The sequence below is a fragment of the Juglans regia genome, chromosome 11 (assembly GCF_001411555.2).
Source record: "Juglans regia cultivar Chandler chromosome 11, Walnut 2.0, whole genome shotgun sequence".
Lineage (NCBI taxonomy): Eukaryota > Viridiplantae > Streptophyta > Magnoliopsida > Fagales > Juglandaceae > Juglans > Juglans regia.
This window is the reverse complement of record NC_049911.1, coordinates 1,983,511-1,997,536: the sequence shown is the minus strand read 5'-3', so window position 1 is coordinate 1,997,536 and position 14,026 is coordinate 1,983,511. Positions and strand designations below refer to the sequence as shown.

The window sequence follows — 14,026 nt, the reverse complement described above, 5'->3', positions numbered from 1 at the left end:
CAAATTTCTTTGAGTTTTTAGGTCGGTTTGTTGGCCTAATTTACGTCCATTTAATAAGCATAAAATGGACTTATGTTCCAAACTTTGTGTCTTCATGGGTTATAGTCCCAACCATAAGGGCTATTGTTGTTTTCACATACCAACATGCAGAACTTACATCTCTAGAGATGTTCTTTTTAATGAAGCTCAATTCCCTTTTCAGCCTCAGCCCACCCAAGCCGCATCAGCTCCAACTCAACCCTTTCAACTCTCTGGTCCACTCTTTGCTGGGCCTCATTCTCTCATTTTTGCCTCACATAGACTAGCCTTCTCATCTCTCATTAATCCCACCTCACCTTCTATTACTGAGACCCAATTACCAACCTCTGGCCCACACACTTCTAACCCACACCTTTTAACACATTCGATCCAACACTCTTCATCATAATCTCTCGAGTCATCTTCTCCAAAGTCTTCATCTTCCTCAACCTGTCCTTCACCAATTCTTCCAGTGGCAGCACCATCACATCTCGTTCATTCCATGGTCACTCGGTCTCATGTAAACACTCGCAAACCCCTTACTTGTACGGATGTTACTATACCTTGGCCTACAACGAAACCCTTACTGTCACTCATTGAATCGGCACCCATCACCAAACCGGAAAAACCCACTTCCTACACAGAGGCCGGTAAATTTCATGAATGGCGTAAAGCCATGAAATCTGAATTTCATGCACTTTTACACAACCACACTTGGGACCTGGTACCACCATCAGCTTCCTTTAATGTTTTGGGCCCTAAATGGGTACTCAAAACTAAAAGGAAGGCTGGTGGCACTCTGGAAAGATGCAAGGCTCGCCTTATAGTCAAAGGTTTTCACCAACAACCTGAGATAGACTACATTGAGACTTTCTCTCCAGTAGTCAAACACACAACCATTCGTATCATCCTTTCACTTGATGTTACTTCCAATTGGCCCCTGTAACAATTAGACATACAAAATGCTTTTCTACATAGTGATCTGGAGGAGGTAGTGTACATGCAACAACCTCTCGGCTTTGTGCATCCTGATTATCCATCGTATGTGTGTAAGTTAAAAAAAGACCATTTATGGTCTAAAACAGGCTCCTCAAGCTTGGTTCTCTAAACTTAGCACCAAACTTCTTTCACTTGGTTTCCAAGAACCAAAATCAGACACATTTCTTTTTATTTATCACAATACATCTCATGTGCTTTTTGATCTTATATATGTGGATGACAGTTCGAATTCCTTGTTAATCTCTGATTTTATTTCTGCTCTTAGTACTTCATTTCCTGTTAAACATTTTGGCCAATTGCATTATTTCTTAGGGATTAAGATTTTCAGAAATAATGAAGGTTTATTCTTGATTCAATCAAAATATGTTTATGATCTTCTTCATAGAACCAAAATGCACAATACAAAATCTGTTTCTACTCCCATGTCAGTTTCCACTAAGCTCACAACCCTTGATGGGTCAACTTTTGAATATCCACATTTATAGTGTTGTTGGCAATCTCTAGTACTAATCTTTTACTTGTCCGAACATTTTTTTGCTATCAATAAAGTCTGTCAATATATGCATAATTCCAAACTTCCTCATTGGCAGACAATCAAAAGAATTCTTTGATATTTAAGACTTACTTCTCATTTTGGACTCTATTTTTTAAAGTCATCCACATTAACTCTCTCAGGCTTCTCCGATGCTAACTGGGCTGGTTGCCCTGATGATAGAAGTCTACATGTGGTTTTTGTATCTTTTTGGTTCACATATAATTTCTTGTGGTTCTAAAAAGCAGTGTACAATTGCCCAATCATCCACTAAGGCTGAATATAAGACAGTTGCTAATATCACCTGTGAAGTGTTATGGATTCAATCTCTTTTAGGTGAACTGGGTATCTACTTAACTAATCCACCAACTTCTAGTATGATAATTTGGGAGCCACATATTTGTCTGTAAATCTAATTTTACATTCTCACACCAAATATGTAGAATTAGATTATTATTTTGTAAGGGATAAAGCGGCAGCAAAGATGCTTAATGTTTCATTTGTATCAAGCAAAGATCAACTGGTTGATATTCTCACAAAGCCACTCTCAACTACTCGCTTTGAGTTCTTACGATCAAGCCTCATCATTTGTAAGGTGCCGTTTGCATTGCGGGGGACTGTTAAGGACACAGGTGACTCAGCTATTCAACCTGTGATACAAAAGGAGGAGTGCAGCAGTAGCAGTACACTTGGCAAGTTAACTTTCAGCTCAGAAATCTCCAAAATAGCATAGCAGCGTCATGAGGAATGTCGTTCCAGCATAAAAAATCAAAATCTGGTAGGGCAGGTGGCAATAGATCCGTGAATTATGGATGAAAGTTGTTATGTTTTCTTCTATATAAGATTGTAAAGTCTCGTCGAGAATATGTATACAAGAATTACAATGAATAGAGATTTTCTTTATCGCTTTCTGTCAAACACATTGCATGCATGAGTTGAAATTTCAACAGACAGTTATGAATAGTGACTACGTGTCTTAATTAATACGTGACCTCACGAGAATTTCATATGACAACTATTAATTAATGACCTCACGAGAATTTCATATGACAACTGCGTGATCTGAACTGAAGTTTTTCCCCCTTTTAAATCAATGCCTTTTAAACACTCTTTGGTTAATACAATGCTGAAATTTCCTCTTTTTCTGGAAATTTTGTTTCTCTATATGAGAAGCGCATATATTAGATGAGATGTCTTACTCTACAAAAAAGTAATATATAAACTGCTATAAAGAGCTTTTCAGATGGAATCTTATCATATTAGATGAGATATAGACATAGAAACATATAAATCCTCGAGAAAAGATACTTACAACCGTGAATTGCGTAACCGCCGCGTAATCGCTTTGAAAAAAATGAATAAAACATGGGACCCACATGAAAAAAATTAATTTTTTAATAGTGGACCTCACTCTTTTTCAAAGCGATTACGCGGCGGTTACGCACTTCACGGTTGTATGTAGAATTACTCTAAATCCTCTTCGTAAGTTCCCTCTATTCCTAGGAAATTTATTTATCTAAATGAGAAAACGCGCCATTCTTGCTCAAGGTTAGTTTAAATGTCCTATTATACCATAAGTTTATATTAAACTGATCTTAATCACATTTTAAATTGAATTTTATCACATCAGCGGGATGGAGAAAGTTTTATTCGCCTCTAGTAGATGGACTCAAATATATATATATATATATATATATATATATATATGAAAAATTATATTTACAGTCACTCCGTGGAGTACGTAAGTGTGCAATCTCTTTAAAAAAAGTGCGGATTTAGATTCTTTAAATTTTTTTACTGAATTCTAAGATTTAGAGTGAGAGAAAGAGATAGACACATGAAATAGACTATATAGAATTTAATGTTACCCGAAAAACAATAAATGCTATAGAGCTCAATTCATATATTTATTTCTATTCCGCTAAACCATAATGTTCTGTCAAGAATTCTAAGAAATTTCAATATATATATATATATATATATACATACACACATATAGAAAGATATATAATTGCTCCATATATATACATAGATGGAAAGATACACACACAGCGCCACTTTCTTTTCGTGTTCGTCCCAATTAGGGCTGCAAAGGGGCCGGTCCGGTCCGGTCCGGTCCGGCGATGGACCGAAAATTTTCGGTCCATTATTTTTCGAGACCAGACCGGACCGAACACCCAAAGGGACCGGACCGGACCGATAGCTATCGGTCCGGTCCGGTCCAGTCGGTCCGCCCTTTTTTTTTTTTAAATAATTAATAAAAAAATTTATTTAAAATACTAAATTAAATTAAGTGACTTATTAATGTGGATTATGTAACAAACTCAATAAAAAAATATTTTATATGGTCAATGATAATAAATTAGATGAAAATTATATTATTAATTTATATAATTACTATATAATTAACTAATTGATATTATATATTTATTAATTCATAGAATATTAACAAGTGTTAATAGTATATTTAAAATTTTATATTGTTAATAGTGATAGGTTAAATGAAGATATATATAAAATATTGTTAATTTATAGAATATTAACAAGTATTAATAATATATTTAAAAATTTATATTGTTAATTGTACAATTATTATATAAAAAATATATTTTTTTTTAATTTTTCATTCGGTCCAGTCCAAAAAAACTGTGGACCGTGGACCGGACCGAATGATTTCGGTCCTCTAAAATATGGACCGGACCGGACCGGTCTAAGTCTCGGTCCGGTCCGGTCCGGACCGAAACGGTCGGTCCGTTCGGTCCGACCGGACCGTTAATCACCCCTAGTCCCAATGTAATTTGCCTCATAATTGCTCGAATTTGCTTGCATAGACCAAAAAAAAAAGGGTCCAGTTTAAACTTTGGGTTCGAGGGTTTTTGGTATGCCATGCTTCATGTGTCCTTGTGCATCTTCGTTACTTAATTATTATCATTTCCAAGTGGAAGAGGCTCATTAATATTACAATTAAATGACAAATAATAATAATAATAATAATAATAATAATAATAATAATAATAATAATACAATTCGAGGCTCCTAACTTTTTCAAATACTCTAATGAGTCATCGATTCAAGTCTCGAATCCCATTAAAAACACAGTTTTTGAGAGAATACTACTGGTTGTGCCGATACTCTAGTGATATGTTATTACTTTTACTTGTTGCAAGGGAAAGAAATTTAAATTAAGACGCATTTTTATAAAATTATAATGAGCAGTGATATTCTGCCGGCTGCATGTGCTCATTCTGTGTGCCGTCTAGTGTGTAGATTGTACTTTTTTTTCCTTTTTATTTCAAATATATTTAAGCATTTTTAAAAAATAAAAAATACTAATACAATAATAGTCATTTCCTTAACAATTAAGTAAAAGATAAAAAATTAAAAAAATTAAATACATAAGCGGTCAAAACAAGAAGATAAAATGAGACGGCATAGTAGCATTACTCAATTATAATACTCTTATAACTATATTACGATTTATATTTTAAAACTACGATTACTTTAGAAACATTATATAATTTATTTTATTAAAATATAAATAGTTTAAAAAAAAAAGGTTTCAATATTTTTTTTTAAAATTGAGGGCATTGTTATAAAATTATAATACTCTTGTAACCACTTGACAACTTATATTTTTAAATTATGGAATTCTCATCAACGGAATCATAAAGGAAAAATGGTCTCACAGTGGATGAATTTTTTTTTTTTTAATACATGGGGGGGGGGGATTCATTTTTGATTTTCTCAGTGAGAAAGCAAGGCGACAATGGATGATGCTTTGTTGAGATTCTTGAGAATAGATGGCAGTTATCAAGAAAAGAAAGTTTCAATTGTTGAGAGGCTGAGTAGAGTGTCTCCACACAACTGCCAAGTTTTTACCGCTTTATTTGGCAAAAAGTTCCTGCTACTGAAGGGGTAAATTCGGAATTCCATTCGCTTCAAAATTCGCGGGGCTTCGGACGAAAAACTAAAACAACTAACAACTTAACAAACCCGTCCAGCATCTTTCTCTCGCTCTCAGTGCGTGTTAAAAGAACCACCCCCGCCTTGATTCAAACGGCACAAGCCCATCCGCATTCTCTCATCCCGTTAAAAGGAGCCGCCCCTATTCAAACTATCTCCCGAAACACATTCTTCGGGGGAGAGAGAGAGAGAGAGAGAGAGTGAGAACGAAGTTCAGGCTATGGCGGCATCGAATGGGAGCGAGTACTTCGAGATTGGAGGAGCGGAAGAGTCCTTTGGAAGACCTTCGAATGCGGAATCGGTGGCGGAGGACGAGGAGGAGCTGCGATGGGCGGCTATCGAGAAGTTTCCCCCGCATCAGCGGACGAACTTCGCGTTGTTGAGGCGGATTCCGTCGGAGCAGGGGAAAGAGGACTCTAAGACAGAGACGATCGACGTGCGGAAGCTGGACCGTTTTAGCCGTGAGCTTGTTGTGAGGAATGCCTTGGCGACCAATGAACAAGACAACTATAGGTTGCTCTCGGCCATTAAAGAGCGCCTCGATAGGTATAGCGCTCAAGATTCCATGTCTCTTTTTCTCTTTCTATCATTTCTGGATTTCGTTTCTGTGCGTTTGCGATTTTCCAAGTCCTTGCAACTGAACCGGATTCCAGAATATAATTTTGATTATTCTATATCCTTTTAAATCTTTATTTCAATTAAATTCTTTAAAATATTTTGAAATTGTATATCAGATAGTTTAGACTCTCAAATGCAATCTGTATCCAGAAAAACTATTACGCCTATTGTTTCTATCTATGGCTTGATCGTGTTTCCGTGTATAACTTGATTTTGTATAGTTGCAGACGATCTGTGCTTTCCATTTTTGCAACTATACAAGTTCAAGTAATACACGGAAACACGATCAACCATACATAGAAAGAGGGATGTGCATAATATCGTCTGCAACTATACAAAATCAAGTTAGACATGGTATACATAGAAACGGGGATTTGCGTAATGAGAACTGTAAACTGTTTGTATTGTACAGAGTCTGAACTTCTCTATATCCAGGAAATTCGATTTCGATATCTTCGTAACTGGATAATTCGTTAAGTAAACGATATTCGAACTTCACAATCGTGTAATTCGTGTTTATTTCTCCGATTATATTAATTACGTATACTTTTTCATCATTAAAAGAGTCGGATTGGAGGTGCCGACGGTGGAAGTGAGGTACGAGAACTTGAACATTGAGGCCAATGTTCAAACCGGTTCAAGAGCTTTGCCTACTTTGGTTAATGCTTCTCGTGACGTCATTGAGGTCGAGTTTTATTCTAGTGTACTGGATTTTAATGCATTATAATTAAATCTTTTGGACCTCACATTATCTTTTTTCTTAATTCTTTGAATGCAGCGAATTTTAACTAGTCTACGGATATTTCGACCAAAGCGACACTCCTTAACCATCCTGAACAACATCAATGGTGTCGTGAAACCGGGAAGGTATAACAAGAGTTCTTCCTTCCCTTGTACAAAGAGCTACTGATGGTAGAAAATAATAGAAAGAAAATAAAATAAAATCTTCTCTACTAACTGAACCATGCTCTGTTATTGAATATAAAAGTTAAAAAAAAAAAAAAAGAAGTAACATACTCGAGCTTAAGGTAAACTTTGATCTCGCATTTAATTCATACTAGTAATCAGAGCATTTTTTAAACTTACTGTACCGTTGTGTAAAGAAGATTGCGGCCTTATCTCACAGTGTCCGCTAATGGGCACAAAATGAGCTTTAATCTGATATTACACTAATTACTTTTCATCTGAGCAATGTAGGCATTCTTAAATGTTTCTCCCTTGTTGGTTCTGAAGTTAAAAGTACTTTAATTTTGCGCACAACAAAGTGAAGTACTTTCATTTCAAAAAGCCAAACTATTTTGCGAGGATACTTTAATACTTAACTATAGACAAAATATTAAGAGCAAATAATTTTTAATTATCCTTAATTTCATTATGGTTTTGGAAAGCTGGTGATATGCAGACCAAAAGGAAAACAAGTAGGTCAACCTTAAGAGTTTTCCAAAAAGCAAGAACTGTCACGTTCTAATATTTGGCGTATCTATGCTCTTTTCTGGTTGTGTTAGAGGGATTCATTACTTTCATGTGTTTTTGTTTGAATTGACCAAACAAGCTGATTCGGCCTTTGTAGGATGACTTTGCTCTTGGGACCTCCAGGTTCTGGCAAATCCACCTTGCTTTTAGCTCTCGCGGGGAAACTTGACAGCAACTTAAAGGTTAGCGCTTGCCTACTTGGTGCAATTATATCCACGCATTGAAGGATTCGTTATTTTCATGCGTCAAATGTTTAGAGATTCCTATTGCATAAATAGTTCCTTTAGTTATTGCTAGTACTTGCTTACCATATTGGCCCTGAAAGTTGGTTTTTCGTAAATGGCTGAGTAAATCTTTGAGGGGGTATGACGCGCACAAGAAAAGAACTGCCAATGACCTCGTTATCAGAGTAAATTGAGGCCAGACTCGTGTAGTGCTCAGGAATAATTTAAGATATTCAATTAAAAATAATAAAAACATTTCATTTAAGATGTTCTAATAATGTACAAAATGTTTAGGTTGGTCTCATACCATCTATCTCCAAAAATTAAGAAAAAAGAAGAAGTCTATTTAGAAGAATATTTGTTTTTCATTATATCATGAAGTAATGGAGTTAGTGGTGGAGGAAAATCGTGGTTACAACTAAAAACCTGGGGGTTTACAAATATTCAAGAAAGACCAAAACACAGGCCTAAAAAATCATAAACATGAAACCAAAATTACAAGGTGCCAAAAACAACATAAAGATCAGAAAAAATAAACCTATAAAAAAATATAAACAACCAGCAAGAAAACACCAGCGCAAATAGATAATAAAATAACAATGAAAACAAAAGCAAATAAAACTAAGATATTATCAAATAAGGAAGACCAAGTCTATCCATCCAAATAAGACCTCTTAACTTACTGGGCAAAGAAACTCTATCTTCAGTCTAATCCATATTCAGACCCCCATCTCCCTGTTTCGCTAGAAAATCTACCACCGCATTACCTTCACGAAAGACATGACTCACACTGTACTCCAATCAATCAAGACAAACTTGAATCTCATCCCAATAATCCTCAAGATACCAAATATTACACTCTCCTTTTTTAATCCAATTAATAAGAATTTGAGAATCTGTCTCAATCTGAACTCGACGAAAGCCCAGATGATAGCATCTCTTGACACATTCCAACAAACTCCTTAATTCAGCGAAATTATTGGAACCCTGCCCTAAGGAGGTAGAAAAAGCAGCATGCATCTTACCTCCGACATCACGAATGACACCCCCCGCCCCAGTCGGACCGGGATTTCCCAAACTGCTCCCATCAATATTAAGTTTAACCCAATTCTACCGGGGCAGGATCAAATTCACCACAGAAACCTTCTTTTCTTTAGGAATTGAAATCAAAATATCTAGTCTCTTAAGAATGGTAGCATCCTGGCTAGGAAGTCTCAAAGCTTTCATATTTAATTGCATAATTCTATGGATCCAATAATTAATAACATGCTAAACAGACTCAACCGTATCAAGCTTACCTTCATACCTGGCTTTGCAACGCCTTTCCAATAACTTCCATGAGATAATGAAGGAAGGAGACCAAAAATAGTCTGAACCTAAGACGATTTACCAGCACGGCGAAACCAAAAATTAATTTACTCTTTCTAAGTTCGGAACTCACCCATATGCACACTTAACTGAACAGAAGCCATACGCTAAATTTGTCTAGCAAAATCACCAGTATAAAGAACATGATTAAGGTCCTTAATCTGACTCAAAGAACAACAATTACATTTAGACACCAAAGGGATCCCTGCCATTTTAATCTTTTCATCCACATTCAAGCAATTATTAGAAGCCTTCTACATCATAATGGAGATTTTCTTAGGAAGGTTATTGTGCCAAATCCAATGGGCCTAGGGTAAAAGGGTCACCCAAACCCTAATACAATCCAAGGCACTTTTAGTACTAAAAATACCATCATTCTCCTTCCTCTAAAGTAACACATCTTGTCCCTCTTTACGCCTCGCCAAGAATTGAAGCAATTCCGTAGCTTTTTGTTGATCCACAGGCCTTTCCAAGAGAGGAACATCCCAACCATTATCAATGTATAACTCTTTAACCTTTAACAAATGTTGCTCAATCACTATAAATGAGCATTGAGCGGATCACCTTCATCTCAATTATCATACCAAAAAGAGAGATTACCCTCTCGCACACGCCACTTAGAGTTATTAAGAATATGAGGAATACTCTTAACAATAGACCTTAAAAAACGAGAACCCTTATTCGACGCCAAAAGAGATAAATGATTGGCCCTAACATACTTACCTCTAAAAAAATCCATCCACAATGAATGACCCGAAAACAAACGCCATGCAAGTTTCATGTGTAAAGTCCGCTGAATATCCCCAAAATCCCTAATACCTAAGCCACCTTCTTCAGTAGGTCAACAGATCTTATTCCAAACCACCCATTTTCTTTTACCCTTCTCGTCGGATGTCAAAACACTCAAAAAATCCATAATATTTGGAAAAACTAGCTCTATAATTTTAGCCTCCAATTCACAACGTAATCAGCCGCTATATAAGGAAATATAGATAATATTTTGCTATACACGGAAAACATCTAACCGATCCCTAATAATCAACCTATATACATGGTAATATATCTGTACAGCTAATATTAAAAGATGAGTCCTAAATTGTATAACTTCCTAAATGGTATACGTTAACATCCCCCCTCAAATTGATGCTGGTAAGTCAACCAGTAACAATTTGCCAATCAGAAATTGATGCCACTATCGAGTCATTGCTTTGGTGAAGATATCAGCCACTTAGAGATCCGAAGAAATGTAAGGTATCTCGGATAGAATGACAATCAACTTCAATGTGCTTGATTCGTTCATGTAAAACGGGATTGGTGATAATATGAATAACACTAGTGTTATCAGCATAAAAAGGGGTAGAAGTAGTCTGAGGAAATTCAAGCTCCTCAAGAAGACCGTGTAGCTATACTCGGCCTCAATAGAGGATTTAGAAACACGATCTTGTTTCTTACATCTCCAAGAAATTAAGGCATCACCTAAAAATATACACCAACCCATAGTAGATCGACGCGTATCCGGACACCCAGCCCAATCAGCATCACTATAGGCAACAAGTTGAAGAGATGGGCCTGTAGGAAAGAATAACCCAGGAGTAGGTGAACCTCGAAGATAGCAGATGATGCGTCAAATTGCAGCAAGATGGAGATGCTGAGGAGAAGACATAAACTAACTGACCTGATGAACAACATAAGAGATATCGGGGTGATTAGTGGTCAAGTAGATAAGACTCTCAACTAGGCACCGATAGAGAGTAGGATTATCCAGAAGGTCCCCTTCATCATTCCTGTATTTGACATTTACCTCCTTAGGAGTATCAACAAAAAAAGTGTCCTTCAAACCAGCCAAGGTAATAAGGTCTTGAATATACTTATGCTGGTTCAAGAAAATACCATTGGCCCGATGATGTACTTCCAGTCCTAAGAAGTATGTGTGCCGGCCACGATCTTTCATATCGAAAGTCGCATGCAACAACTGTTGAAGCTTAATGATCAAACCACAGTCAGTGCTAGTAATGATAATATCATCCACATAAACCAAGAGAATGACTATACCCGATGTAGACTTGTGGAAGAAGAGAGAATAATCATACTGACTTTGTGTAAAACTGAAGGAAAGAAGTGAGCCCATTTACTCCCAATAGGCTTGACTGTAGGGGCAATGAACAATATCCCAAGTGTGATTCTCCTTAAGTGCTTGAAGTTCTGTTTGCATTGCATTTTACCAACACTTATGTTCCATGGCCTGTTTGTAGCAAGAAGGAATGGCAATAGAGGATAAAATAGCCACAAGAGAGACAATGGAGGAAAAACCATACCAATTAAGGGGTCGAGAAGGGTGAGTAGACCGGCGAAGAGTGGTGGAAACAGGAGCTGGATCATGTGCTAGGTCAAGATCGTGAGAGGGCATAAAGGAAGTGGAACCAGACTCATGTCAACTACGTCTTCCATACACAAAACTAGGTTTGAACTTTTCCACAATTGTTAGGGAATCAGGAAAAGCTAGGCAAAAGAGATATAGATACAGATGGTAGCTCAACATGAGATGAAAAGAAATATTGATTTTCAAAGAATATCACATTCCTCGAAACACATATACGAAGAGCATGATGATCATAACAAACATAACCATTTTGAGGTATAGCATAACCAAGAAAAACACACTTAACAGATTGAGCAGTAAGCTTATGTCGTTCATGAGCAGGGAGATGCACAAAACAAACACAACCAAATGCCCGAAGATAAGAATATGAAGGAGAATGAACAAACAACTTAAAGAAGGGAGAAACATGATGTAACGTAAGAGATGGTAAGCGATTGATCAAATGAACTGAAGTCGAAAGGGCTTAACACCAAAAACGAGGAGGAACAGATGATTCAAGTAAAAGAGTTCTTACCACATCATGAATGTGATGATTTTTCTTCTCAACAATACCATTTTGTTGCGGTGTTGAAGGACAAGAATACTGAGAGATAATCCCTTTGCTTTGAAGAAAGTCCATAAACTCATTAAACACATATTCGTCGCCAGAATCAGAGTGCAATACCTTGATGCTGGCAAAGAATTAAGTCTCAAGAAGTGCAAGAAAGTGCTTAAATACTGAAAAAACTTCAGCCTTAGCCCGTAGGAAGTAAATCCAAGTAAAGTGACAAAAGTCATCAATGAAAGTAACAAAGTACTTATAATACACATGAGAAACAACATGTGCAATCTCCTAAACATCACTATGAATAAGATTGAAGCCTTATGATGCACGAGATGCATGATGAGGAAAATGTAGAACTTTACTTTTGCCAAGTTTGCATGATGTACAATCAAAAGAAAAATTAAGAGAAGAACATGCTTTATTTCCCAATAAATCAGAATTAAACAAAGTACGAAGTACATCAGAGTTTGGGTGGCCTAGACGTCTATGCCACATCTTATTTCTAGAAACAACAACATTACATGCAAATGAAAGTAAAGGAAAACTAGGAATAATGGTGGAGGGAGAAACGTGAAGAGGAAAGAGTTGTCCCACTTTAGGCACCTTCGCGATCATCTTCCCTAACACTTGATCCTGAACAACACAACCAGAACTAGAGAAATGAACATTACAATTATTATCAACCAATTGACCAACATAAATAATATTTGTGGAGAGGTCAGGAGACACAAAAATATTAGTTAAGAAAGAGGAAAGATCACCAACAACACTGATAGGCAGAGAACTACCATCAGCGGTGTTAATTTTCAGGTTTCTATCATAATTTCTGACATTGGAAAGAGGAACAACAGTATTGGTCATATGGTTAAAGGCTCTGGAGCCAAAATATCGTGACTTAGAAGAAACTTTATGATTACCTGAGAGACCAAAAGCAAAAAAAACAAAAATAATCATCTGTTGTACCATTTCAGGAGTGAGTGTGTTTAGGTTAGCTAAGGCTGTAGGAGCAGGAATAGGAACAACCGGCAAGACAGCAGGCAATGCAGTAGAACTAGAGGCACCAACGGATGCATGATAAACAATACCCTACTTCCTTTCAGGTCGAATGGGACAAGCAGAAATGATATGACCTTGTTTCTTGCAATAGTTACAGAACTTCTTAGGGCAATCCCGAGCAATATGACCAAAAATTTTACAACTAAAGCACTGAACAACACGCATGTCTTTACCCTTATTCCTCCTATGTGCTGCAAAAGCCACAGAAACAGGTGCACTAGCTGGAGCCTGATGTGCCATGGAAGTGTGAGTGAGTAGACGCTACTCCTCACGAAGAAGTTCACCCAAACAAGCATCTAGAGATGGAGCACGATTCATTAGATTAGGGCGTGCAATGTCAAAGTCGGGTCGTAGCTTCATCAAGAATTGATCTCTTTGGCTGGTTGCATGCACTACTTGGACAACAACGAGAGCTGCAGGGGGAACACTAGCATAAACAATATCAGAATAGTCAACCCTAAGGTTTTGAAAACCATAATAATATTCTTCAATTGAAAGACTTCCTTGTGTGAAATTAGCCATCTTATATTCCAATTGAAATCGCCTAGCGGAGTGATCCTGATTGTAAATAGTGTTGAAATAATTCTACATGCCAGCAACCGTTTTATAAGGCCGCAGTTTGAGAACAAGGTTAGGCTCAATAGAGCCAAGGATCCGGGTCATGACCCTAGCATCCTTGATTTCCCACTTTGACAAAGCCTTGACATCGCCAGGTGCGGGATCTTTCCCATCAATATCACCCCACAATTCTTTCCATTTGACAAATAATTGAAATTGAAACGCCTAAGCAGAATAATTTTTGCCAGTAAGTCAAATATGAAACGATTCTAACTTATCAGATGGCATGATGC

The 14,026-nt window shown here is 36.8% G+C and overlaps 1 protein-coding gene across 2 annotated transcripts; it reads left to right on the top strand.

Annotated features, from left to right (window-relative positions):
* Nucleotides 1–5,643: 5,643 nt before the first annotated feature.
* Nucleotides 5,644–13,620, top strand: LOC118343836 (ABC transporter G family member 31-like). 2 transcript variants are annotated; one of them, XM_035682924.1, is made up of 5 exons: nt 5,644–6,058; nt 6,695–6,815; nt 6,909–6,997; nt 7,701–7,785; nt 11,448–11,549. In XM_035682924.1, the coding sequence occupies exons 1-5, from the start codon at nt 5,733–5,735 to the stop codon at nt 11,532–11,534; spliced, it is 708 nt and encodes a 235-aa protein (XP_035538817.1). In that variant the 5' UTR covers nt 5,644–5,732; the 3' UTR covers nt 11,535–11,549. The 2 variants fall into 2 exon arrangements, with proteins under 2 accessions (XP_035538817.1, XP_035538818.1); XM_035682925.1 differs by lacking the exon at nt 11,448–11,549 and adding an exon at nt 13,376–13,620 and having other exon boundaries at nt 5,646–6,058.
* The last annotated feature ends 406 nt before the right edge of the window (nt 13,621–14,026 follow it).

What these genes read in the sequence shown, in the direction of transcription:
- LOC118343836 (XM_035682924.1), top strand. Translation starts at nt 5,733, where the DNA reads ATGGCGGCATCGAATGGGAGCGAGTACTTCGAGATTGGAGGAGCGGAA. An exon ending in ATTAAAGAGCGCCTCGATAG is followed by an intron (nt 6,059 to 6,694) that starts GTATAGCGCTCA and finishes CATCATTAAAAG; the next exon opens with AGTCGGATTGGAGGTGCCGA. An exon ending in CTTCTCGTGACGTCATTGAG is followed by an intron (nt 6,816 to 6,908) that starts GTCGAGTTTTAT and finishes CTTTGAATGCAG; the next exon opens with CGAATTTTAACTAGTCTACG.